This window comes from Passer domesticus, chromosome 9 (genome assembly GCF_036417665.1).
Source record: "Passer domesticus isolate bPasDom1 chromosome 9, bPasDom1.hap1, whole genome shotgun sequence".
NCBI lineage: Eukaryota > Metazoa > Chordata > Aves > Passeriformes > Passeridae > Passer > Passer domesticus.
In genome coordinates, this window is record NC_087482.1 from 29,345,716 (window position 1) to 29,373,468 (window position 27,753).

Here is a 27,753-nt window from a genome sequence, read left to right on the forward strand (position 1 = left end):
GACTTCATCTGTTTCTTTAATTAGCTGCTTTCTGTGTTAAAAGTCTGGTCTTGCTTTGGAAAAAAAAAAAGCCTGGAAATTTTACTTGGGATATTTTTTTTTTTTATACATGTAATGTGCTGTTTGCAAAATGCCTGTATGTTGCATAATAGCTATTTTGTCTACTTTAGTTTCTTAAGGGAAAAAAAGATTCTATGCCAAAACTTAAAACTTTAGGGCTGTGATATCAACCAAGACAAGACTTGTGTTACCTGCAGCATTGCTTTTGATGTGTTCCAGTTCCAGTAGCACAGATGGATCATGATAAAGAGTCTCCCTATCACTTTTCCCAAGGAGTAAAATTACAGTTTCAAAAGCAATCATGTTCCCACAGAAAAATCTGAAGGGTGATCTTAAGCTTTTTTGAAATCTCAAATTGCATATATCTGCATTCTCTTGCCTGCTTGTAGAAACCAAAGCTTCCTAAGCAAACACTCCCCTGTGTTTTGGATAGCTTGGTTTGGATGGGTTTACTTGAGGAAATTAGTATTAAATTGCTGTTTTAAAAAACCCTCCAACATTTTCTTGGCTGTTCAATAGAAGGGAGCAGGGCCTGAGGGTTGTGATATAAATGTACTGGTTTCTTTTTTCACTTCATTCAGTAGCAAAGTGTTGAATCAGCAGTTTCAGCTCACCCTGGTTTTGCAGCAAACTATTTTTGAGGTTTAGTAACATCTCAATTTTGGATGGATACTCTGGGGTTTTATTATTATTTTCTCTTTTTAGTTGCTTCTGGTGGTAGGAACACATTCCTCTGTGTATAAAGTTTGTCATAGCAAATTACATAATGAAGGTGCTACACAAAGTGGTAGTATCTGGAAAAAAAATATAACAATCTTACCTTTAACTGGATTATCCATCAATTTTGTCCTGTATATAGTATTAGTAGGGCAGAAGTAAATATAGCTCATATGCTGTTCTTGTAATGCAACTGTTTAATATCTCAAGACATGGATCCACTATTTTGGTGTGAATATAATTGCAATCTAGGATAAAATGCCCAGAAATCACCTCAGGTCTCTTGACTACTCAGTTCTCAACTTCAGATGTTACTCTTGACAGCAGTACTTAAAACTTAACCAGTGCTTCTCAATCTAATTTATTAGCCTGTTCATTTAAACATTTAAACATTTGCAGCGCATTTTCGATGTCTCAAGTTTTTAATGCATGTTATTGAGGTTTTAATGAAGAGAGATACTTAAAATAGTAGTCTGAAGGTATTTTCTTTGCAAGCAAATGTTGGTGTGTTTTCCAAACAAAGATTAAATAACTAATAAATTATATCAGGTCAGACTGTTTGCTCAGAACTTTTCAGTGATTTCTGTTTCCACCAATGAGACAATTGGTTGAAAGTTAGAATTCTGTCTTGCCTTAAAATACTTATGTAACATTTATGAGTAATGGAGATTGATTTTTGAGCAAAGAATAGAAGTATATCCAACACATATGTGGTTCAGAATACTGTCTCACTATGGTGAACTATGCAGATGAAAAAGAATTTGGATGGTGTTTTCTATTTGAAATTATCTCATCAGTGATACAAACTGCTACCTTTCATTTCTTTTTGAAAATGACTGTATTTTGCATCACTTGATATGTCTGAGAGAGCAAACATATGCTGCCATATGTGTTTAATGCTACCATTGCAATCTCTGTTTTAAGCCTTGTCTTGTATACGTTTGTTATTCTAGAGCAAACTAAGTACTTTTTCATTTACTAGCACTGTTTATAAATGTGGTTTACATAATGTGAAGAATCTAACATCAACTGCACAAAGCTGCCTTGGAGCCTGCCCATCACATTTTAATAACATGACATATTCATTTCGTGCTCGCAACCGGTCCATGTGCGGTGTGGTCACATATTTTGGTTTTAGCTAAATTTTGGCTCCTCTCAGGCTGGACTACACCATTTACCCAGCTGCGTATACAAAATCTGCCCTTCAGCTTCTTGTAGTTCAGTTTGATTCTTCAGTATCTATACATAAATATATTAATTTTTTTTTTAATCATCACACATGAATCAACTTTTAGTAGTTAATAGTTTTTTGTATGTTTTTGGCAGCTGACTTAAAAACTGCATCAAAATACAGTTTCCTTTGCAGTAAAAGTCCTCAGTCCCTAATGTTTGTTAGCAACACAGCAATATTGCAGGGTGGGTCATAACTTGCAATATTGAGAGCCTGTGTACAAAAAGAGCCATAAAGTCAAGTGTAAATGTCTGTACATCCATGGGGATTCTAGGCTCATCATGGCTTTTAGGGATGCAAGGATGTGCTGACCTGGAATGACTGGAGAGGAAAAACATCAGCTGAAGGGTTTTTCACCCTTGCAGACAGTTTCTGTTGCCTCTGGAACATCACTTAACTTTGTTCTGTCTCAGGCTACAGATTAATACAAATTCCTCAGTGTGGGAATGCCAATTTCAGAAGCTTCCACCTTGCTTATTCCCACCTTGATGCTCTTCTTGGTCCTGTGGAAAGGTTTGTGCACCAAACTGGGTTAGGAAGCTGCATTGCCTGGTCACTGAAGGTCTTGAAATTAGTTTGGGTGTCAGTACATGTCAATTGTTGGTCGTGCTTGTGATGCTGCTCACAGGTTTGGATAATGTGACATGGCATTTTTATGCAATATGGGTATTTATCTGCCTTAGAGACATTGAAAACACTAACATTCTTTCACGGAAAATCAAACAGTAGTTAAAATCAAAAACTCTGCAACCAGTGCCAAACTACTGAATCACTCCAACAATAAGTTCTAAAGGAAAATTTTCTGTTCCAGAGTACAAGCTGGACTGAGAACAACATTTCCTCCTAGGGTATCAAGCATTTACTCTGCTAAAGTTCAACAATGCCTTAAAAAACCCCAAATCTTGATCACCTGCAAATGCTGAATTTCCCCCATTTTCCCTTAGGTTTTACCAATGAGGAGGGACAATATGGAATGTAAATGATTTCATGTTCTTAGACAGCCTTTGGGTAGATTCCTATTGTTCAGAACAGAAAGACAACGTTTAAAGTGAGGACTGTCATCAAGTTCCAGTGAGTTGTTAGTTTTAAGAAAAAAGAAATGTGGCCATCTAGTCCAGAAAAAAATATTTAAAGCATGTTAGAGTGAAAAGAGAATATAATTTAATTTTGAATTAATTTTTCCAAACTTTACTTATCAACAAAATTAATTTATATTAATTAAAAATTCAAAGGCCCAAAAGAAGATGACTTCAACTCAGTTTGTGATTGACTGCTAGAAGTGGAAACAGTGAATATCACATTCCTGAGACAGTAATTAACTACAATTTTCACTTCTTTGTCTAATGAAGAACCCGGATCTGTAATGTTTGCATGTACTTTGAGCACATCTGTTTTGTAGATGGAAAGAGTAACAAGGTCTCTAGGAAGGTCTCCAAACTCAATTTGTTTGCAAGTTTTGAAGCACACAATTTTTCACTTTGGAATAGTAGAAATGAAATAATTTATTTCATTACTAATCATTGGTATCATTACTAATAACAAGGAAGGTATACTCTGATTCAAGTAGTGAGTTCCCCGTCATATTAATTAACTCAGCCTGTGTTCAGATGAGTGTTTTTGTCCGTGGGAATTTTCTGGGAGGGCTTCATTTGTTTCTCATCAACACAAAAGCAGTAAATCTGTCAGGCAGGGCTAGATCTAGTTCTAAATACTCCCAAGAAACTGAAAGCCTTCTGAAAAAGTCTGATTTACTTTTAGCTAACGACTACTGCTACAGTTTTAGTATTACTTTTTCATAATTATGCTAATTTTAAATTGTAGGTAATATGTAATCTATATTATGTTCCAGTGGGCATTTTTTAAAAGGCAATTAAATTTGCTTTAATCATTTCTATACCATAAAGTGTTTTGTTGATTTTTAGCATTCATTTTTTTCCCCTTTCAGCTGTAGGGGAAAATCACAAATAAGTCCTATCACTATTTTTTTTTTAACTGAAAAATGAAAAAAATAGGAAGATAAAGACTCCTAAATGAAGTCAAAAGATCATGTAGAAACTAGCAGAGAAGGGTTGTCAGACCAATGTCCTAATACACTATTTCCAAAGGTATTTGTTTGCAAATACAGGAGTGTGTTAGTTAAGAAGCTTGGTTCCCTGGGTGGTTTGCACTGCTTTTTGTCAGAGACAGAAATCCACTGGATGACAGAAGCTCCTTTTACCACTCAGTGGAAATATTTATGTAAATTGAAAGAAAACATATGTCATAATTGCATATTAACTTGTGGTATGGAAAAAGAGGTCTTTTTTGTAGAGCAATTTGTAAAGTAGACTATATTATTTTCTTCTTGAACACTTGTGTTCTACAAAGAATGATTTCTATTTGGTTTTACCACAGCAGAACAAAGGAGCCTTGACTTTAGAAAGTAAATTACTAACGAATAACTTTTATTTTGTTCAATAAGCAATTTCATAGAATGGTTTGGGCTTAAAAGGATCATCCAGTTCCAACCCCCTGCCATGGGTATTTCTCAGCATTTAATTCATACTGTGACTATACTTTTGCTTCATGGTTATTAGAATTTCTATTTTTTCCAATTCATGCATAAGATATACATCTCCTCACATAAAACCAGAGGATGTTCTTTGCTCAGGTTGGAAAGAAATTCAGCTAAAATGGGAATTAATCACTCTTTCTGTCATTTAAGGTTTTACTCAAAATAGCCTTCAAAATAAATACAGAATACAGGCAATGCAGATTAATTTGAACCTGTATGTTGTCAAGAAAGAGAGTAATTCTTTTGATGTTTCCAATGCTAAAAGTAGACCAACACTAAAGAAACCTATGGGTGGCAAGTTCAAAACAGAAGGAAATACTTCATGAAACATTTATAGTTCAGCTGAAATGTGCAAGAAAGTGAAGTAGATTTTAATGTTTCATATAGACCCAAAAAGTAATTGGTCTAATTGAAAGAGGAAAACTCTTGCTTCCTGAGTTCTTTGTAATGAGAGCCAAAGTGAGCTGGAAAAAAGGAGAGTTTTCCCTGGAAGACTTGTAGTGAATAACCTGAGTAAGTCCAGAGCCATCCTGCATTATAAGGAAGCCATAGATGTTTATATGGAACTGTCAGTGAAAAGGGGATGAGAACCACAAAATGTTCCCAAGGGCTGCCATTCCCTGTCAGTTTTTAAGGAACAGAATTTGTGAGGCCAGAGGATGAGAAGTATGCAAAGCCAAATTTCAGGGGTTTGGAGAAATTGCTGTGACAAAAATAAGTATGTTTTAATCCTTTTTCCTAATTTTAATCCTTTAAAAATACCATTACATAACTCACTTAGAAGATTCTTGTCTTTGTTGATAGTGTTGTTGAAGATCTAATATTTCCACAGCTGTGTTCAGTATTGCTCCTTTGAGAAAAATATCTGTCTTGTGGAAAAAATAAGTCAGCTTTTATGCATTACTATCATATGAAAAATTCTCACAGAGAAACATAGATTTGTTTCAGTAATATTGCATGGAAAACCTACAGATTTCTGTGTATGTGTTCATAATACTGCACACTTGAAATGAAAGATCTTTTCACTGAATTAACAGAATTGCTTCAAAGTACTTTGTAAGAAACAATGCTGGTCTGAATAACTCACTTTATCAAAGTTACATTAATATAAATAACAGTCTTAAATAGAAGTAATAAATCAGAAGTTTGCATTCAATAACTGTGTGGAAATCTGCATCCTGCACAAAGAACTAAAAACCAAACAAATGGAAATTCTACCAAACTGCAGTAATTGTTTACTCAGTGGCTGTAGGAAGTTCCTTACATAACAGACTATTAGAGAAGAAATTACAAGGTAAATGGTTTTTAAGATGAACCTTTTAAATAATCCAACTCTGAATGCTTTAATTTGCTTTAATCCTTAAATCCTTGGGGAAAAAAAGACTATTTATTGAATGGAGCCAGGATGGCTCAAGCAGACTGGAAGATTATTGCTGGGGGGATTCTCTCAACTCTTGAGTGTTTTGTTCACTTGTAGAGACTACAGGCAATGTTTGTGTGGCTGCAAAGCCACAGGAATGGACATGGAGCCCTGGGCAGGGACATCACTGGCCTTTATGGGAGAGTGAATAGCACAGTCTCTGTACCTCCCAAACACCAGGTGATTTTTTTAAGTCCAGCCTAAGTTTGTTGGACCTTATCATAAATAATCAGGCATGTCCCCCAACTGCCTTGCTCCTAATAGCCAGAATAGTTTTGTATGCTAAAAGAAAACAGCTATCAGAACTAGGAAACAGAATGTTAACGTTTTTCTACCAAAAATTTGTGCTTTTACTGAAAGAAATCGATGAACTTTAAAGCTCTTTCAAGTCAGAGCTTTATAAACAGTTACATCACTGCAAGAAAATAAACAGTTTATCATTTGTGTCATGTGGTAATACCACCGTTAACTGGTGGAAACTCTCCTGAGAAAACATTTTCTCATTTAAGTACTATGTTTATATTCCAATTTATACAATTTTCAGACAAGTCTACAGACAGAAAAATAGTAAAATTACGAGTAAATACTACCAAAATAATTTTACACAATATCCCTGATAACTTTCTGCATGAAGCAGTTTGCAGAGAATAAGTCTGCCAAATGTAGGTTTGCAGACCAATACAATTTCTGGTGTTCCGGAAGGTTCCTCAGGAAGCCTCAAAATCTCTCCTCAGTTGGAAGTGTAACCCCAAGGACTTCAACCAACCAGCGTCAAAACAACAAAGACCTTGAGGTACCAACATCTGATACAACTTCTACACCACCTCTCCTCCCTGAAGTAACAGATCAGGTTTTGGAAGACCAAACTTCAGGTCAAGTCAGTGCTCTAAGGGGTCAGAACCACACCATGTCCACCTTGTAGAACATCCCAACCACAGAGGTGAAGCCAACCATTTGGAAAGAGTGAATGTTTTTAAAGAGATTTCCTTTAAAGCTGGTTTTGGCTGCAGGAAGCATTTAAAGGCTTAGTGAACTGTGTAACCAACCCTCATCTGGAAGAGGCCCTGCATAACAGACTCACTGTCTTCTTGTAAAGTGAAAAAGGTACAAACATCCATGTAAAAAGATTTATAATAATATGTTGGACTCGCTCAGGAGACACACATTTCTGTTTCCTAATGAACAAAAGAGATCCCTGCTTTTATTTCATCTTTAGTAACATGACCCCTCTCTTACAGTTAGCTACCCAAACTCTATTTCAAGGCTTTAATTTTACTTCTCTTGGCACACTGAAGACCATTTTAAATGGGGAAAAAACAGCAGACATGTGAAATAAGAGCTCTGATTTAAAGATGTCAACAACTGCTGTTCAGTCTCAAGGCCCCAAAGTATTGTGGAAAAATGTTGGAAAGCTTTTTCCATCTAAAAGTAGTGAAGACGTCACTTAAAACCTCTAAAATGTATTAAACAGATCTCCTTTTCCACATTAAGAAACAATCATATGATCAAAATGAATCTAGCTTTTTATTTTCCCAATAAATTAACATCCCACTCCTAAGTTTTGTACCAATTCAGGTACCAAGAAGCTATGTTCAAATGCCTGCAAGTATAATTTGAACAATTTTGTTACATCTGCTATAATGAAATTCAATGGAAATATAGTGTTTAATGTTCCCAATAACCAGGTTACGAACTCTCATTACAGATGCAATGTTCCTTGCTAACAGACACCCTGTTCTACATTAAAATTCCATCAGGAGAGACCCATAAAGACACAGCACTGTTCTTTTATTTTCAATTTAAGAAGTGAAGAGAGAACATCAAGCAGAGCTCTTCGTAAAAATCTTCCAGTCTACATAATGCAAGAGTTACTGGGTCTCTAAATTACCTTTAAGAACACATTCTGCACCATTGTGTGTCTCTGAAAGAATGTACATACTTGAGTACAGCATAGGACATTTTGACCACCCTAGAAACCAATTAACAGTAAATTATCATCCCTTTTATGATACTGAAATACTCTAGTTAGTAAAGCAAAAGTAAACCAATAGATTCATTATCTCTATGGTGTGAATTTTTTCACACAGTAAATGTGCTCCTCTAAAATGGATAATGTTTGATCAGTCTTAAAAGGATCCCAGAATATTCGGAGTTGGAAGGGATCCATGGGGATCATTGATCCAATCCCTGGACCTGCACAGACACCCCAACAATCCCACCCTGTGCCTGGGAGTGTTTTCCAAACATTTCTGGAGCTCTGGCAGCCTTGGGGCAGTGACCTTTCCCTGGGGAGCCTGGGCAGTGCCCAGCACCCACCTTCCTGATACCAGCCTAAACATTCCCTGACACAGCTCCAGCCACTCCCTTTTCTGCAATGGCAGAAAAAAGCCAAGCTACCTCAGGGTGAATCTCAAAGCTAAATGAAACATCTGTCCCAAAACCACAGCTTTACTTTGCTTCAAGGAAAATGGAAGCGAAGGAAGCCCAGAAACAGCAATGTCTTTTCTCTGTAGAAATGCCACTGTCAAAGCTGGGGAACTGGCCTAGCTGGGCTCTGATCTGGGCCAGGACAGTTCTGTGTGTGCATTTCCCATGGAGCCCAGCCTCATCCTTCCTCATCCTGCCTAACTGCTGCTGGACAGAATCCTCCACATTTCCAGAAGTATTCACTGACTTTATCAGCCTGTGAACAGTTCATAAAGTTTCCCAACACACGATCTGGTCATTGCTCTGGAGTTCCTTGGAGCAGCACACGACTGCCTCTGCTCTGCAGTCACGTCTGGTAAATATTCCCACAGTGGGGTGTCACAGGATAATACAGGATAATAATGAGAATAATAATAATATAGGATACAAAGAGGAATTTCATTTGAACAGAGAGACAGATGGGCTGGAGGCTGAGGGCAGCTTCACCCCTTGCCACGGCCCAGTAGCTGAACACTGCTGAATGAGCCCACAAAGCTCACATGATCCATCCCATTTCAGGCCTTCACTAAAACCAGCAGCAGAGTTTGAGCTGTATTTCCTACAGGTCTGTCCTTCATTGATGCTTCTCTGTGGGAATCCAGAGGGCTACACCCAAAATCAACTGTCCTGATGATTAAAACCAGCAATTTTCACTTATTTGTATTTGGGAGTTCTATGGTAATAAGGTTTATCTGGGGCATTGACTTCAAAGCTCTATATTCAGAAACTGCAATTGTTTCAGCTTGGGAAATGTTGTGCATTACAATTAATTTGAAGACCATATTAACGTCAAGAAAAAGGAACAATGTCTCTTCCCCAGACTGCAGCTTCCTTCGTAAACATTTCTTTTTTCTTTTTTTTCTACAAGAGCATAAATTATGCAAAACTGTTCTGGCTATTATGAGCAAGGCAGTTGGAGGAAATGTCTGATTATTTATGATAAGGTCCAACAAACTTAGGCTGAACTCAAAATGTAAGCATGGTGGATATTTCAGATATTTCAGAATTGAAATTCAGAAATTACATCAACCACTCTTTGTAGTGTTACTGTAAGAGTGAATTCACTGAGTGAAATTCACTTTGTCACAGGTAAATAGAAAGCAAGTGGTCACACAGCAACTCCTTTTCGAGGCAAAGTTGAGTGATTTATAGCTTTGTCGTGGAGGGATCTCTATTCAATTGAAATGGAAAGAGGAGAAGGATAGGTAATGTGAACTCAACATTTTTGGGGTCTCAGAGACTCAAATAGCCTCAACATATGGGCATTAATAATGAAAATTTCATTTTGGGATGTATTTGATGCCTTTATTTTTCTGAGGGTTTTGTGTAGTTTTTATTGAGTTTTTTCCCTAAGCTCTTTTACCTTGCTTAGAGAAAATATTGCCTCTAATTGTTCCTTCAAATTCAGAAAGCTACCCAAGCTTCCATGGAAGCAACATTATTTTTTTGGAGACTTCCACAGTTTTTATCATACCAGAAGTGCCTGTCCCTGGCTCAGGCAAATCCTCCAAGTTCCATCAGCGTTTACTCAGGAAAAACAACATCTTCTATACCTTTTTGTATTAATTTGGTTATAACCACAGAATGTCTTCTGCACCATTTCAATTTATAATGAGATTTAGCAAGTCTTGTCAAAATTATGATGTGGATATTTGAGCCAACAATGCAGGTCAGAAATTGGAAATCTAACAGAGATTCTAAACCCCCCAAAATCCTCTTATACCACAAAGCATTGTGGTTTTGGAATTGCTGTGGCTATTGAATCCTAACCTCTCCTATTCTGGTCTCTTATTTACTGTAAAATATCTTTCCCTCTTGTAGTTTCAACATTCACACCTTCTATTCAGATCTGTTTACCTTGCATTTGTCTCTGGCTGGGTTACTGAACATGTCATATTCAGGGTTTTGCTGTACTGTAAGCAGTTTCCTCTCTGAAATGTTTTTAAAATTCTGATGGGACATCTCTGCAGTCTTAGAAAGTTGCAGCAGGTTCACTCTTGAATGTATCTGTGAATAGAAGTCAGCTGCATCTGTGTGTGGAGAACAGGAGAATTGAGAATGCTGCTGTGCATGTCTCAGATCCCATTGTCTGGCAGAAATGTTACAGGATTGGCTTAACAGGATCTCCCTCATAGCAATTCTCATCAGGGTCTTGCCTTGAAGGCTCTCCCAGTATTTTAATTTTTATGTATTTATGTTTATATATACACACACAATAATTCATAAGACTTCTGAGTCTGATAACACCTAGCAAAACTATTATTCCACTCTCAATCCAATGGCCTTTTTCAAAGTATTTTAATTTCCAATGTAAGCCTCCAAAAATTAATTATTTGCACAAATATATTTAGAGAATAAACTAACTACAGTGGTTTTATGTTGAGCTATCCTTGTATATTTTTATCATGCTGATGGCCAAAGATTCCAAACTTGTTCCCATGTTTTCCTTGATCAAGAATTCTCAGGTCACTGTGTCCTAGAGTCACAAGCTGTACAATTGTGACAATCCCATTTACTTTGTTTATAAAATTCTTTCAAGCTCACTGTTTAGAAGTGATGAGAGTTTTATAGTAAAGCCCATTCCATTCCAATATAATTGGTAATTTTGAAGAGTGGATTTGAGCTGCTTCCATCTGACATACAGAAATGTTGTGCATTTAATTGCCGTGTATTTCTGAAGTGAGCAAGCACTCCCCGTTTGCTGTGTCCTTCATCCCTTGGCTTCTTTCTCCTGCTTGGTCTCCTGCCTCTGCTGCTCTTGGGCTCCATCTCGAGAACGTTTTTCCTTCATTCTCTGTCTCACTACTGGGGCTTTACTTGGAGTTGTAACTTCACTTTAGGTCATGTTCCACTGCTGAGGGCGTCTCATAGGAACAACTTCCACAGTGTGATATCAGAAAAGCTTGATACTCATTAGACTAAACCCCCAAAGGAATCATCTTGGTCAAATCACTTGCACAAAGTTCACTTTTATGGTATCTTAATAATGAAAAAGCACACCTTGGAGAAAAAAAATATGTTAATGGTCACAAGAAATCTTGATTAATCTGTGTTTTAGTGGTGTTATCCCATGCATATCCAGTGGAGAATTTATTTTGGGTCTTAGGAGTCTGAATGTTTGAGAAGAGAAGAATTCTACTTGAATGAAAATACTTGCAGCAATATGTGGTGCTTTGCTTAAATTTATTATAAGACTACATATCCTGTAGAGTATAAAAATCTAATAAACTTTGGTTTATTAGATTATGGCACAAATGAATGGAACCTATTACTGTGACTTTAAAAATAATTTTAAAAAATTAAAATATGCTTTGTTTTAAAAAAAAGCATCCAGATTGCTCATTCCTCTAGGACATCAGAATCTGTTTGAATACAGGAAGTTTTAGGGTCATCTAAAACAAATAATTTAACTTTTTTTCTTAAAATTTCACTTGGAAGAGAACTTAACACTGCAAAATGTTTGGTAGAAAATCCAGTCCTGTGTGTGTTTTAAGAAATTTGATTCCTGCATTGTGGTTAGATAAAAGGTAGGAGAATAGAGACAGTGGTGAAGGTAATCTGGCCCCTAAGGAGTTACAGCTGTGCTAATTATCAAGCATTAAGAACAAGCCTGCTCTTAATAGGCCACAGCTGGATCCAGTTAAGAGGGGTATTATAAAAGAGCAGGTTGGCTGGTGGAGAGGAGATGATGGAGTTTGTTGCCTGTGCTGAGAAGAAGGAGTCAGTGCTGTGAGGAGCTGCCCCCGAGAAACCACCGAGAAGGTATGGAACCTTTCCAATAGGATAACAACACTGCATTGCTAGAATGGTCATAGCTCAAGGATTTTTATCTTTTATGTACAATTTTTACAGTTGATGGTACCACTTAAAATGTTTTAAATTCAGTTAAATAAGATAGGACCAAGCTGAGGATTTAGTTATATTCATAAATCCTAAAATCTGATCTTACAGAGGGTGTGCCTGGGGGCACAGTTTGACCTGTGGTGTTTAAGTAGAATAGTGTTACTGGAAATGAAAATAGATGTCATAACCTTAAGCTTCAAATTTTTACATTTAATGGTTTTATAATGAAACAATATGAAGAAACACACTGGTACCTTACTTCAGTACATAATATACAGTATCATATTTATGGTAGTAGGAAATGTTTAAATCAGAAATAAGAAGACCAGTGAGTAGAGAGAATAAATAAAACTGCATTTCTAGAGATGGGGGTTGCAATGCAGATTTGGGGCATTTATTTGGTCTTCTGTGGTTTAAGCACAACACTGCAATAGGATCTTATGCATGGAAATGAATGTGGGGAGAGCTTCCTTGTGTTGATGTAGTTGTTTTCAAGGTGAACATGTTCCAGGTGGGAATCCTCATGGTCCTCCTCACTGTGGTCATGCTCATCCTCGTGGTGGCTCTGAGTCCTGCAGATGCGTTCTGGGGGCACTGTCCTGTGACACAGGGGAGGAATCATGTTCTGATCATGTTCTAATCATTCCAGATAACTCTTAACTTCATCACTTATTTTAGAGTTGCTGTCTATTTAGATATTTGAAAATGTTAACTTCATGAGTACATTAAATTTTCTCAATTACATATTTACTGAGGACTTTCAAAAGCCATTTTTTGGAACATTCTCTCCTTGCATTGTTTTCTCGTTTATATCATATACTGAGTTTTCCTGAGGAAAGTATTGCCATGTGTTGCTGAATGAAAACTTTGTCTGACACATGGGAATTCTCTCTTAGTTATTCCTTTTTTTTAACAAACAGCACAGAGAGCCTGGATTGAGCACGTGGCCCCACAGCTGGGGTTGATGGAACCTGCTCACCAGGTGACTCCAGCTGCTGACTCCTCCCATTATTTTATTATCACTTTGGGTTCTGCTCCAGGAGCAGAAAAGCTGGTGATGAGCAACTTAACTTCAGTAACTCCCTTCTATCATATCAAGAAATACTGCAGAAGAAAACTCAGGATTCAGCTCCTCCTTCAGATTTTTTTTTAACAAATATTTACTTTAAAATAACGAATTCCTAAAGCAAAGCATGTCTTATTTATTTTAATGTCATTAATGTAACAAAGAGCTTGGAAATTACCTTATTTTGTTATTGTTCAGTCTTAGAAAACGTAGTTTTCTCATTTCATCAATCCCAAAGGGTACAGCCTTCAATTCATTGTGGTCCAAAAAGAGCTCCCTCAGGGAGTGGTAAGCTCCAAAAAATGACACTGGGTCAATGCCATCATCAGTGAGCTTGTTAAAGGACAGGTAGAGATACTCCAGCCCGGGCTTCATGTGGCCAAACACATAGCCTGGAATTCTCTCAATCTGATTTCCTATGAGTACCAGATGGAGTAAAGATTTTGGCAGGTAGGAGGGAACATGATACAACTTATTATAAGAGAGATCGATTGACTCCAAGTTCCTGCATTAAAGAACAAAAGAAAAAAAGGCTGAAACCCCTCTGAGCTCCTGCCCTGGCAGTGCTGTGCTCTGTGCAAGGCTCTGCTTCACAACATTACCAGGGAATGACATTTCCAAGGGAAATTTGTTTCTGTCAGTGGGGCAGAATGCGTTTTATGGAACATGGTCATGCATAATTACTCTGGGAATAGAAATAATTAAGTCACGAGTTACCAATCAAGCACAGTGATTTTGTTGATGGGAAGACATCTCCAGTAATGAGGATGGGGGGGCTGGGGGACAGAACAGGGGAATCCCAAGGGACTAATTTGGGATTGCTGCAATAATGAGTTACACTGAAGAACTGGAATAACATTGGGATTTCAGTCATTATCCCATTAACAGGGAGTTCTAAGCTTTGTTCTGAAGCCCATTTGAAATGGAATTGTGTGAATGAATCAGTCCCATGTGCTTCACTTCCAGGCATGAGAGATGCTGTCAGTAGTACCAGCATGGTTGTTTTCAGCTTAAGGAATTTACAAGTTCAGGAATCAAGGGATAGGGCTGCAGCTGCCAGTGATGGCCAGGTACCCTGCTCAGCTTGGCAAATTATTTAACAGGAAAATCAAAAAGCGCCATCATCTTTTACTACTTACATTCTCATTGCTCACTCTGCTTATATTCTGCTCTGAGACAATGCAGCTGCACAATCTTGCCTTCATCTTATTGACTTTTATAATTTTTAATCCAATGGGAAATAAGGCTAGGATAGTATTAAATTAATTTTAAATTACCTGTAAGATAATTATGTATCAATACTAAATTACTATATAATTGTATATAGTATAATTTATAATTAATGTTCATTTTTGTATGGATGGTCAGAAAAAAATATTGACTTTTATGTTAATATGGTACAGATTTGAGGTAAAAGATCTTCCTATTTGACAGCTGACCGAGTATCTTCTAGATTATACAATTAGGCAAAGGAAATTTAGAAAAATTAGCAAAGGAAAACAAATCAAAGCATAATTAAAACTATAAGTTAAAATAATGAAGTGCAAATATTTATTTATTTGACTCACTAAAAAGAGAGAAAAATGAAGTAAATGTATTTTAAATGTCTGTACTTACTCTTGGTTTATCCAAGCCAAAGGTGCTATCCTGTGCTCTTCTAATTTGTTATGCTTTAGCCCAATGATGTTGATGTTTCTGGTGTGGTTAAAGCAAATTTCTGACACTTCTTCAATTTGATTATGTTCAAGATATAACTCCTGTAAGTGCATTTGGGAAGAAAATTTGTAAGATCAGAATAGGCTGGGTTTTCCCATTGCAAATTCCAAGTGCATCAGTTACCTGTCCCCTGTATTCCCTGGTCTGTTTGTTAATTCTCAATCTGAACCAGGGTCAGTTTGTAGCTGGAGTGGGACCTTCAGAAACACAATTTTTCAAAGCAATTATTTTGTTTTCTCATTTGTGAGAATACACATTGCTTTGAAAGAGCAAACAGAAGGAACTGCATCTCTTTGGGTGTTTATGGGGGGTTGTTGTTGTTAGTATTTATTTTGGTTGGTTTGAGTTTTTTTACCTCAAGAGTGGCAGGAAGACCTTGTGGTATAATTCTAAATTTATTTCGTCCCAGTCGCAAATAAGAAAGACTTTTCAAAGGATAAAAGGCCAAGGGACTGACATTTGCTTCACTAAGTTTATTTCCTTCTAATTCCAGAGTGACCAAGTTCTTTAAATCTAAGGAGAAAAAAAAAATTAATTTCAGTCAATTAATGCCATCTTATATCTTGTTAAAATACATATTCATAATTTACCAGTCTTAAACATTACCCAGAAGATCACTTCATAGCAATGAAAATTAAAAATGAACTGATGTTATTATCTCATAATCATGGAATTGATCATAAGTTTGTAGAGCTTTAGAGATTGACCACAGCTTTATTTATATTTTCCTCTCCCAGTCCAAATGGAAAGGGCAGCAGCTGATCCAGTTTAGATGGAACCCTTTTAGCAGGAGAGAAAGCAAAAAAGTCCATCCAATTCTGCCATGGATGGTACCCTTTCTTTTTTCTTTCTCTTTTTTTCTATCAACCTGTGTTTAAGCTGGCTTCAAATGATCGTGGTTGACTCCAATTATATTCTCCTTTATTTTTTATGGACATCAAATTCTGTTCCCTTCCACGCAATTTAAAAACAACTGCAATGGTTCCAGCACACATAAAGCCATCAGGTTAAAGGTGGGGATAGTAGGTGTCTTCAGCATGCTTCAAATTCACCTCCACTTAGTGACTTTAAATATAAACTGCTTAGGGAGAGGAGCAGTTGCATAAGGGAAATAGTATTTTAAAATACTTTCTCATGCATGTCTTTCAGGCTATGTTGACTTTTAAAGACATGGCACTTTAAAACTAGCAGTTATTTTTCTATGTCAAACCAGGTTCAACATTCAGCTTTTCAAATTTAATTTTGACTTTTCATATGATTGATATTTATTTTTTAAAATACCTTTTAAGCCGTCTTCATCAATGGCATGAAGTTGGTTGTCATTTATTTTTATTTCTTCTAAAGTTGATGGCAATTCAGAGGGAATAACTACCAGCATATTTCCATCCAAATACAAACGTTTCAGCTTTTTCAGGATCTTATCACATGGATGAAGAGCATTTATATTATTAAGGTGCAAAATATGCAGTTAAATATTAAGATTTTCTTAAACACATACTCTGTAAGGTTTTTCAGCAACAGTGCAGTAGTATCCAGTGTTTTGAATTAACAACTTTTTTCCTTTCAGTTTAATTATTGGGTTACTTTCTGCTAAATATTAACAAAAGTGCCAGTTAATGTTGCATGTAACTTAAAGAGCTTCCCCACATCCCTGCTGCAATTCCCCAGGATCATTGTTTGCGTTCCTGCTGCTCTCTGTGAATTGTGGAAGTATTGCCTCACTACACTGGGCAGCATTTAGTACTTCAAAGTACATACATTTAGAAATTACGTGCTCATCCTCTTGATCTGTGAGCAAACTGATGATTTTCTGTCAGTCAGCAAATTTACTCAGGCAGAATGACAGCAGCTTTCAGTACATGAGGGTTATTATGCTTAAGCCAAATTAAAAAATTGATATGAAAAGTTGTGATATCTTAATTTTAATTCTTGATTGTGGTGAGAGATTTCTCAAAGTAGCTATTTAATTATTCTATGCTTACTTATACAAGGTGCAGAGTGGTTTAGATCCATAAACTGAAAAGCAAAAAACATTATTTTAAGTAGCAATTACTGAGAGCATAGCAGAGGGGTTAGGCTTTCTTACTTTGAACGCTTTGGGACCTATGCCAGGAGAGGTAATGTTATTTTTACTCAGATCAATCCATTCCAAATTAGGGATCCCATTGAAAGCTTCATCTGAGATAGTAGTGATGCTATTTCCTGGGACAGAAGGCAAGAGAAAAGTTTGACTTATGAAATACAGTCTGCACCTGAGGTGTGTAATATTGCATCTAGAAAATATATCACAAAAATAGCATTATGGACAGTAATTTTGTGTAGAAGTATTCATCTTAGTATTTAAACACTGGCATGAAAATCTGATGTTTTTCATTTCTTGTTTTAAAAGCTTAGCTGTAAAATTAGTTCTAAAATTTTTCTATATTAAGGAATGACGAAGCATTAACAGTGCTGTTGGCTGCATTTGAAGGTGGATGATGTTACAAAAGTCATGCAAAGTAGACCCATTAATTACCTGTTAGGTCTAAACTCGTTAGGTCTGGATCTGAGATGGGAGGTATTTGTGTAAGTTTGGCATTAATGCAGCTTACTGTGGTGTCCGAGGTGGAACATCCAGATGGCAAAGGAGGAGCTTCTATGGGTGGAACAGGGATTGGGAAATTAGATGGAATTCTGAAAGGACCATCATCTTCATCACTCTCATACTGCACATCTCCTGCAGTTCCTGTTCTGGGGACAGGCAGCTTCTCTCTGCGACGCCCTTTGTGCCTCTGGCGATTCTTTCTGCCTTTCCTTTTTCTTTTCTTCTCCCCTTTTTTGCGACCCTCCTTGTCTCTAACCTCTATCACTTCTGTGGGAAGCAGCTCCTCCTTTTCCATTGGAGTTCCTGCTGATGGCAGAACACTGGTGGTGTCGAGGTCCTTGGGGTCTGGGGAGTCACCAGACAACTCACTGACATCATCCAGTGAAATTATGCTGGAGTCCAGTGAGGAGGCTACCGAGGGAAAAAACAACAAAACACAGAAGAGTCGGATGAAACTAAAATATTAGTAAGCACTGTTTCCCACATACAGTAGAAAATTATGACTATAGATTATTCCTCTTAGGATACGATTCAAAGAATAAAAATGTGTTGTTAAATTGCTGCTTGAGAAAAGAGACACTTGACTGAGAAATTATGGAGGCAACCACACAGAACAGTTTGTACACAGCTGCAATTCCTGAGAACTCTAGGCAAAAAAGTGGAAAAATTAATATAGCTTTCATTATCTTCCTTTTTGACTGACTATTAATTATGGGGTTTGTGTTGATGGAGGTGTCTAAAGAGGAAAAATAATGTGTCTAGGAGTGGGAGCTAATTTGGAAAAAATTCACAAAGGTCAAGGCTTGTTCTCCTCCAAAAGGGATTGTCAGGGGAGGAGTTGGCTGCAGGTGGGGATCTCACCAGGGAAATGCATTAACTCCATTACCAAAATGCAGTCTTTACTTCCATAATAGGACAATTCTAATAAAAGGAGTTCAAATGTCTCAGTCAACATGACTTTTGCAGTTTTACAATGAATTCCTCTGTCTCATCTCAGAGTGTCACATGCATATACACATGAGGATAAATATTTCTTACAGTAGGAGGAGATTGAGTTCAGTACTTTGCAGATATAAAATATTGGGAGTGTGGGAAGGAAAGGAAGGAAATCACATCCTATGTTTATCTCCTCCATTCCTTTTCTTACTAAAGGTACCAGTTTTATTTAAATTATTGTGAAATACCAAGATTGAAGTTCTGGGGCTTCTCTTGTGAATTGACTGTCTTCACTTGATTTACATCAAATTGCTGCATGTTTCTGCACTCCTAACAAAGATTTACCACTCTGTATGTCTAATACATCAATAATGGCCAGTAGTTGTTGATTGATCCTTTGTAAATGGAAGTGGGATAGAAAATATAAATAGATGTTATTTCTTCATACATTTACAAAGTTCTGTAAAGGTTGGGGGGAAGTAAAAAAAGAAATACAATTATCTTTACTATTACATACTTAGTATCATCTTTTCTTTAAATGTTGCATCAAACTCATCTAACAGAGTACTCAGAGAAACCAAGGTCAACTTGAGTAGAAACTCTGAAGAGCTGCTTTTATCATGGAATTCAGGATAATGTGTACCTTGTAACTCTCGGGATCATTAAATGCAGTGTTTATGTAAGGTTTTAAGAATCTGTGGTGTCCCATACCAGTCTCAGAACACACTGGGCAGCACTCTCCTGCAGGAATGATGGTCTGGGGACATTTCAGAGGGTGGCACATGGCTGTGTCACAGATCACCTCTCCCTGGGAGCACAGACAGGTGACGCAGGGCTGGGGAGACCACACGGCTTTGTCGAACATGATCATCCCATTAGCTGTGCACTGCCCCTTCTTCCCTAGGAACAGAAAATGGGAAATGCGAGTTAAGCAGCTTAAAGTAAACCAGCAGTGCTCATTTAAAACTTTGGAAAGAAGCACTACTATTTTGTGCTCATTTTGAAAATATGTAAAATACACCCTATTCAAAGGATCTTATCATTATTCCTTACTTTTCATAGCTGTATTTTCTTCAGCTTATTAGTAATCTCCACTTATGGAAAATATGAATATTTGTTTCCAGACCTCCTTCTATTCCTCTCTTGTGCACTACAGATCTTTTCTAATATCTTGCACATTAAGTGAGAAAATTTTATTAAGGCCCTGCAGAACTGGGAGGGTAACAATAGTACCAGTTGAAATTTTCATAAAGGAATGTAATTTTGTACCTTCTAGTCAGATATTCTGTGGGCAAGTGATCTGGAGAGCACAGAGACTTGGGAAGGAAACCAATCCCAGTCTGTCTTTCCTTCCAGTGGTGGAGTTCACCTCAGCAGAATCTTCCCTGGGCAGTTCTCACCCAGACCCCAAGATAAACATTGCACTTTAGCACGTTGCTTTTTCATTTTTGGTGTTTTGAGAGAAGGAAAACCAGGGCTGGTTTTCTTCATCCCATGCAAATATTCCTGGTTTTGTGTGCACCTCTAAATCTTGTTGAGAAGCTGAATTCCCTCACACCTTCCTTTTCCTCTTTCTAATCGATCTAAGAATGCATTGCTGAAGTGTTATTTTGAGAGGACAACCCATTTCCAAATTAACTTTGCGCTTCCCTGCATATAAAGAAAAATAAATTTCCTGTTTTCCTATTCAGTTTGACTTCCTCCTTCAGATGAAAATTAATACATTGGAAAAATCTTTTCTCACCTGAATCTGCATGCCAGGAGACTTTCACTTGTGGTGCACAAATTGTCTTTGAAGGGGTTCTTCGCAGGATTTCTTTTCCCACACTCTGCCCTGCTCCATGCCTGGGTGTTTAGTTCTAATAAGAGTGTTCAGGATAACCTCTAAATAACTTTGTAAGATTATTGTAAATATTTTGTTTGAAATGTCTCTGGGATTAATATTTGTCTCAAAATGTGGCATTTTGCAGAGTCTTTCAAAATAGTCCTACTTCATAACAAAGGTTCTTCCTTTGTCCTTCTACTCAAAGACCAATAGATATCAATCTGTTTCCTACAATAAAAATTGTCAGAATGATCCAGTTTGGATGATCCTCCATATTCCATATATTTTTTTTAATGCTTTAATTTAAACTGCTCTTAGGACAGAAAAGGCAAGAAATTGAAGTTTTGAGTAGTTGCATCTTGTTTATTCAAAGGGCTGGGACATCACTGCCTCATTTCAGCTGCATAAAGTTGTGCTCTAAGCAACTCCAACCATGTCAACTGGAGGAGGAGAGGAATTAGCCCAGGCCAAGTGTTAGTTGGCTTTAAGTCCCTTGTCATTCCACCCAGGTATCTGCAATCCAGCTGTTTGCTGGATCCTGACTTTGGGGTTTATGTGCTTGCCAGTACACCACAATACTTCTTTTAAATAACCTCCAAAAGAAACACAAGAAGAATCCTGCACTTTCTCATGTTAAACAATAAAACAATAACTGTTCCAGAAGAGCATAATCTGGCCTGAGAAGGAAATTCTTCTGTGCTTCCTAAAATTCTTTCCTTTGTTTTAGCTACCAGAGTGTATCAGAAGTCAGTGCAGATCTTGTCTGAATAAGCGTAAAGATCTGAGCTATCAGGCTTGGCCTCTGCAGGCTTCTTTAACAAATGATCCTTTTTTTTTCCTGTGTACATTAGAGTTGCACAAAAGGCAGGAGCAGTGTGTGCTCAAAGACAAAGGTTTTACCCTTTGGGTGCATTGCAGAGCTGCTGTCTGGCGCTGTTGGGATTCCCAGAACCCCTGTGAGACACAAAAAGGCTGTGCTGAGACACTCCTCACATTGCCTGACCACTGAGTCACTTCAGCTTGGTGCTGTGAGCAGGGAGAAGTGGGGGGTGAGAGGGATCAGAGATGGTGCAGCAGTGAGCATCCTACTCTGCTCTACCTAATGGACAACTGCAAATTACCTCATGTTGTGGCCAGCTGTTTGATTTAATTTAAAGGTTCACATGGTTCTAATCCAGAGGAATTAGATATGTCTGTTATTGTTAAACCTCCATTTAGCTGATAATTTTCATCCTGCATATATCTGTAAATTTGGGTGGGTTTGGTTTTTTTTTTTTTAATCTACTAAGAGCAAAACAAGTAGCTAAGAGAATGGAAATTAATGTTTGGATTGTATTTTCTTCTCTTCTGAAGCATGATTAATAATAGTGTTCTATTATTTAATAGGCTCTGTTTTTTCCAAATCTGACATTAACTTGAAAAAATTTTGAACTTTAAAAGCTAGACTAAAAAATACCTTGTGGTTCCAGTCTTTGGCAGATGAGCATAGGACTTTTAACCTTCGGAAATATGGTGTAAATTCAGCATGGAGTTCCAAATAAAATGAGTTCAGTGGTTTTAGCTCAGCTTTTGGATGCAAGAAAGAAACAAGCGGGGCGGGGAGGGGGAAGAGCTGTGCATTATTTCAGCATGACTGATGATCCTGACAGAAACTCTGGAATATCTTACATGAAGTGTATGCTACTTACATGGTATTTTCCTCTCTTTAATTTTAAAAATATTTTTAAATTAGATGTTTGACATTAGTAATATGTATAATATTGTAATACACACTGAAAATGCCAAAGTCCAGAGCTTTGCTAGTGTTCCTGTTCAAACCCCTTACTTTCAAATATTTGGTTTGAAATGGTTCAGCCTTTCTGAAGTAAGAACTCACAACAAACAGTAATTGTGGAGAAAATGTGGATGATATATGGCCATTTGAGACCTCTTAACCCAGTGGTCATGTCTGTTGTGTGACACACTGAAAGGCTTCAATTCTTGCTTATAAAAATATATATTGTTATTATTATATATAGAATATGGGAATCAGGGCATTTTCTTTTGATTTTTTTTCCCATAAAATTCATTAAACTGCATATGTGTGATCACATTAGTGTGTGATCTCTTGATGGAGGAATGGAAATATCTGTATCCATAAAATACATATTACTACAGAGGTGAAAATCTCTGGATCACCAAAAAGGCAGGTTTTATATAAATCATACTACTGAATTTCTATTAAATAAATCTGGGTTGTCAATATAGATGGAGCATAAGAGTGGTCTTGTGTTGAATGAGTAGGATTTTTTTCTCTTTTAACTCAGTTTTCTATCATAAGGGTTTCGTTTATAGTGTAACTTCCATATTGCAGCCACTATCAAGTGTTATTAAGTTATTTACAAAATCAATAATTACTCCCGAAGGTTTGCATATACAATTTGATTTTCAAAAATGCAACCTGTAAAGTAAAAATAAAAATGAATCTATTTTAATTAACACTGTTGTTACTGGTGTTGAGGCCTCGGTGAAATGTTAATTGACTTAGGAGATATATTGTGCAATCAATTCTTCAAAATGGCCTTCAAACTTGGAACACAAGTTTGAATCACGTTGGAAGTTATGAAAATACCCCAACAAATTTATTGTTGGTTAAGATCAAAAAATAATGCAGAAACCTTGCAGGAAATATTGCTGTTACCTGGCAAAGCAGTGTTTGATAAAAAGCCTCATAATGCCAACCACAAAATCACCGCAGAAGGCAGCAGGAAGGTATGGAAGTAGAGCTAAAATGAGTTTATCTGTCTGGAATGAGCAGTGAGCCCCCAGGGAGCAGAGGGGCTGTGTTCTCACCTGGCAAGACGCTGTAGGAGCTCTCGTGTTGCCCCAGCCCCACCAGGGAGTCAAAGACGCCCACAACGCTGCCATCGATGGTGATGAGCGGGATCCCGGCTGCCCTGGGGCTCCTGTGCCCTGCCCAGGGGCTCCTCCCCAGCCCCCTCCTCCTCTGCCTCCTGCCAGTGCCGCCTTCAGCTGGGCACAAATCCCTGCACAGCCAGAGCAGCAGGAAAGAACACAGCAGTGATGCTGCCTGCATTGTCTATGGGTCCCACAGAGTGCCCTGGAATGGGAAAAAAGAGGGAAATCAGGGACCTGGAAAGCTTTTAGGACCATGTCAGTCACAAGCAGCACTTTTCAAGGCAGGTGAACTAAGAAATTGTAAGTCAATATAACCAAGGTTTCCCTTGGAAAGAAACTGCCCAGAGAGCTCCAGTGACAAATTTGATTCTCAACAGTCACCATCAAACAGGTGCTGGTTTGTGTTTGGGGTTGCACTTGAAGAGGTGATTCAGATTTGCAGTGCCAAAGGCATTGGCTGTTCAGTAATTGTTGCTGCTCCCAGCAAGGAACTTCTTGAGAGTTCTGTAAAGTGTGTCTTCCTTTTTTTATTTCTTCCAGAGTGTTGTTACTTCTGAGTGTGGGAATGGAAAAGTAACAGAAAAATGCCCAGTTCATTTGTGATGTGCTGCCCCGAATGCTTTCGGGTCGGCATTTCTGTGCAAGGTGTTTTTTCACTGTAAATGAAGAGATGAGATGTTCCTTTTCCATCTATCTCTGGCCATCCTCTTCTCTAACAGGATCTGCTTGGTTCTGCAGAGGAGACCTTCAGGAAGTTTGTGCTATTTGTGACATCCCACAACTGCTTTTCCAGTGGAAGTTTTTATGAAGTGATGAAGTGTAGGCTCTGCTATGGTCAGTCTAGAATGGGTTGTGTTCTGTATTTACTTACTAAAAAATTCAAAATAATTGCACCTTTTTATGCTCGTGACAGAAAATTTACATTTACTGTCACCAATAGATGGCATTCCAAAGCAGAGCAGTCAGGATTCAGGAGCACACACAAGGAAGGATATCCAGCAGTGGATTGCTGTACCACTGTGGAAATAAGAGTCTGTACATCCAGGGTTATTAATGATCTGTCAGAGCTGTGTTGCATAATTCTTTCAAAAAGAAAATGCTGCTGTCCCATGGCCTATTTTAACTGAGACAGCAAAGACAGGAGATATTTGTGTTCTTGGGAGAGTGAAAATTAGTGAAGGACTTGGAGCTCTTGGGCTTTGTGGCCAAGACAAGGCTTAGAGCATGGCCATGGTTTTTCTCTGAGGAAGTTCTGAGGGGATTAAAAAATGCTTTTTCTTAATGTTCATCAGTCTGGCTTTGCATGTCATCTTTCACTTTGGAGTTAATCTTATTATAATTATATTGTGTAAATATTGGACAGTATTATTTCAGGAACTTGAACTGTGGTTTTGCCAGAATTAGATTTTGTTTAAAAGCTAGTTCATCTTGGTATTTTCTGATTTATAGAACAGGTCAGATTTTTAGTACAAGTTGTCTAACTGTTCTTTAATACAAGGCATGTGTTTGATTCCATGTTTTCCATGCTTTCCACATCATAATTCTAATATATATTTTTTAATTTGCATGTTTTAAAATGGGAAGTGGCCAGTAAATAAGATTAAGAGTATGCATTTTACTTCTTTTTAATATTGTCGTTTCTGTGTTCAATTATTTTAAAATTAAAGTGTTATTGCAAATTTAGAAATTAATTTGTAGGACTTGAAGTTAATATTTTTATTTCTGTATGAAGGGAATTTGAGATGCAAGTATCTCACAGAAATCCTCACGGCATCTCCTGGAATGGCAGGTTTTGAAATGACTCCAAACTTTAGTTTGCTGCTTTTTGCCCCTCAGAAGTCACTTATTCCAAAATGCTGTATAGACTCTCTGGCTTTTTATTTACAGCAATTGCTGTTAGTTAACATCTCTGATAGATGCAGAAGCTTGCCCTCTGCACTGAAAATGCCTGATCTTGTTGAGAAAGTGCTCATTTCTGAGTGCCTCGGGAGAAATGAGCCAAAGCCTTTGGTGTCTGCCTTGCGTGGTAATGAGTGGCTGTAAAATGACACAGGAAACTTCTGTTCCACAGGCTGGGCTGAAACACTCTGAGAGCCCTCGGGGAAAACTGATGTACAAAGGAAAGCCTTGGCCATGTGTGTTCCTTCCTTCAAGTTTCTGACATCTTAATTATGGTTCCATTTTTCTGGGATACTCCATAATAACACCAGAGCTGTGCAGTTACAATGCTGCTACATTGCACTTGGGCTTTTTTAACATTTAACCATTTCTTCCTGTGACCAGAGGCACATAATGGCATGACTGAAATGACTTTTCCATTCTCCATTTCTTTTTAAAAGGCAGGAATAATACAGAGTGAATTATATTACATTAACTGTACAGATGTTAATGTACATTAAAAATGTTTGCTAAGAACTAAAAAAGTAAAATTCTATAGAAAAGCAAATTATTATAAAGTGAAACTTGGTTTCATAAAATACTTTATAAATGCACATTTTTAAAAATCAGAAACAAAACAACAGAAAACACACCACACACTCCCAAAAAAAGTCTTTATAAATTAATCTTGTTCACATATGTGCATTTATATGCTAATTTTTTACACCAATTTAACTCTTCGGCACTGAAAGCTTAATATTGCTACTTTCAACCAAATTATGTTCTTTGCATGCAAAACACTGGGCTACTGAGTTCCTTTCCTCGGCTGAGTTAGTAAGTGCTGCCTAACATTTTAAGGCCCAAATTGTGAAAGGCCTTGGGTGCTTTGGGCCTTTCCTGCCCATGTCTGGGATCCTCAAATTATCTCTCAGGATATATTTTGTATAGGGCCAGCCAGCTTTTAATTTGGGGAAAATTCAGCCTGTTCGATTTATGACTTTTATAATAAAACATTGCATAGTAAAATAAAATTACAGATTGTCAGTGTAATGAAATCATTAACCGTTTGTGTTCCAGATAGTCTCAACGTGGCTGCATTGCTGTACCTTTTTCATTTTACCCATAAATATTTAGGTCAGGGACAGTATGTGAAAGCATCTTTATTACCTTTACTTTTACTTTGTAACACATTCAGTAATTTGTATCTTTATCTTCAGTACCTGTCAGTTTCCTATTATGTTAACAGAAATAGTTAATTTTTAAAGGAGAGACCCTTTAGAAATACTAGAATATCAGAATTTATTAAATAATCTATCTTCATCCATTAAGTCACAATTGAAACACATTTCTAAGATGTCAGTGTCATTTCTCATGACACACAGGGGTTAAAGTGCTTTACCAAGATTTTTCACTCACTCTTTTTTAAATGCATTGCACAGAAAGCAGTTACATTTATCCATAGCAGCCAGACCAGTTGCACTTAATGTTAGTTTAAGTTGGATTTGCATGGCAAACATTCAGACAGAACAAAAAGCAGCTCAACGGGTATTGCACACTATCTAAAAAGGCATTTCATTCTGTTCAGTATTGCTAAATATAGCCCACGTTATTTCATTTCAAATATTACATATTTGCAAAGTTAACATGAAGTTTAAGCCATTCAACACCATGCTTTAAGCAGTAATTTAAAATGTAAAACATTTTACCTTGTAATCTAACCTAACAGCAGATTCTGCTTGCTGCCATTTAGTCTCCCGTTGCAAATGAAACAAAATCTCAGTGATATCTTTAAAACAAACAGAGAAACTGTAGGGATTGTTGAAACATGTGAGATGATTCCTTAGTTAAGCCTGGAATAGCTTCTTCCCCTGGGGAGCCGGGGCTGAGCTCTGTGTGCAGAGCCTCAGCTCGTGCTGGTGCTCGGGCAAATGAGCAGCAGCACAATGCCTCTGGTCCCCAGGCTGACAGGGCACAGCTGGAAATCCTTTTCCAGTACTTACACTCACATAAGGAACAAGGAAATGGAGTGTTTGCAAAAGGAACAAAAAATGTGTATTTTAGTTGGTGCTGGTTTCTCTATTTAGAAGTTTAGTTTCCAGGTAGCATGACTTTAATGTAGATTTATGTAAAATAATAAGATCTAATACACTTTGGCAGATGTAGCCTTAACATAAAAACATTTATTAAATTTAGAACTTTTTTTTTCAGTTCATGTTTCCCTAATCCCCTCCTGCATTTAAAGCCTGTCGTCTATCAGCAGCAAGCCTTTTTGTGCAAGTTTTAGCATGGAAAGTTTTTCTTTTGTCCATTTAGAGCAATGATTTCACTGCAAGTTGTAGCTTATGCATGGAAAATAAAACTACCAAAGCACTTTCCCTTCATTTTTTTCTCTTTGTAAGGCTAATTACATCCTGAAACATGATCCTGAAGCTCAGTTCTGCAGAAGCTGCAGGGAAGTTGGTGATCCAGAGAGGAGAAGGGAGGGAATTAAGGGTACATTACCACAAGTCCTGTGCGTGCCAGCAGAGCCTTTTCCTGCATCCCCAGGTTGCTCCAAGT

The 27,753-nt window shown here is 37.4% G+C and overlaps 2 protein-coding genes across 3 annotated transcripts in view; one reads left to right on the forward strand and one right to left on the reverse strand.

Annotated features, from left to right (window-relative positions):
* CENPP (centromere protein P) overlaps positions 1-27,753 on the forward strand; it is a 112,399-nt gene that overhangs the window by 67,688 nt on the left and 16,958 nt on the right. The window lies entirely within an intron of this gene.
* On the reverse strand, positions 12,476-27,146 carry ECM2 (extracellular matrix protein 2). Its single transcript, XM_064432264.1, has 10 exons — positions 26,901-27,146; positions 23,251-23,518; positions 19,305-19,493; positions 17,589-18,068; positions 17,160-17,275; positions 16,355-16,490; positions 15,429-15,586; positions 14,975-15,114; positions 13,536-13,862; positions 12,476-12,890 (listed from the first exon to the last, which is right to left on the reverse strand). The coding sequence occupies exons 2-10, from the start codon at positions 23,492-23,494 to the stop codon at positions 12,686-12,688; spliced, it is 1,995 nt and encodes a 664-aa protein (XP_064288334.1). The 5' UTR covers positions 23,495-23,518; positions 26,901-27,146; the 3' UTR covers positions 12,476-12,685.

What these genes read in the sequence shown, in the direction of transcription:
- ECM2 (XM_064432264.1), bottom strand. Translation starts at nt 23,494, where the DNA reads ATGCAGGCAGCATCACTGCTGTGTTCTTTCCTGCTGCTCTGGCTGTGC. An exon ending in TAGGTCCCAAAGCGTTCAAA is followed by an intron (nt 16,491 to 17,159) that starts GTAAGAAAGCCT and finishes CCATGTGATAAG; the next exon opens with ATCCTGAAAAAGCTGAAACG. An exon ending in CTGAACAATAACAAAATAAG is followed by an intron (nt 12,891 to 13,535) that starts GTAATTTCCAAG and finishes CCTGTGTCACAG; the next exon opens with GACAGTGCCCCCAGAACGCA.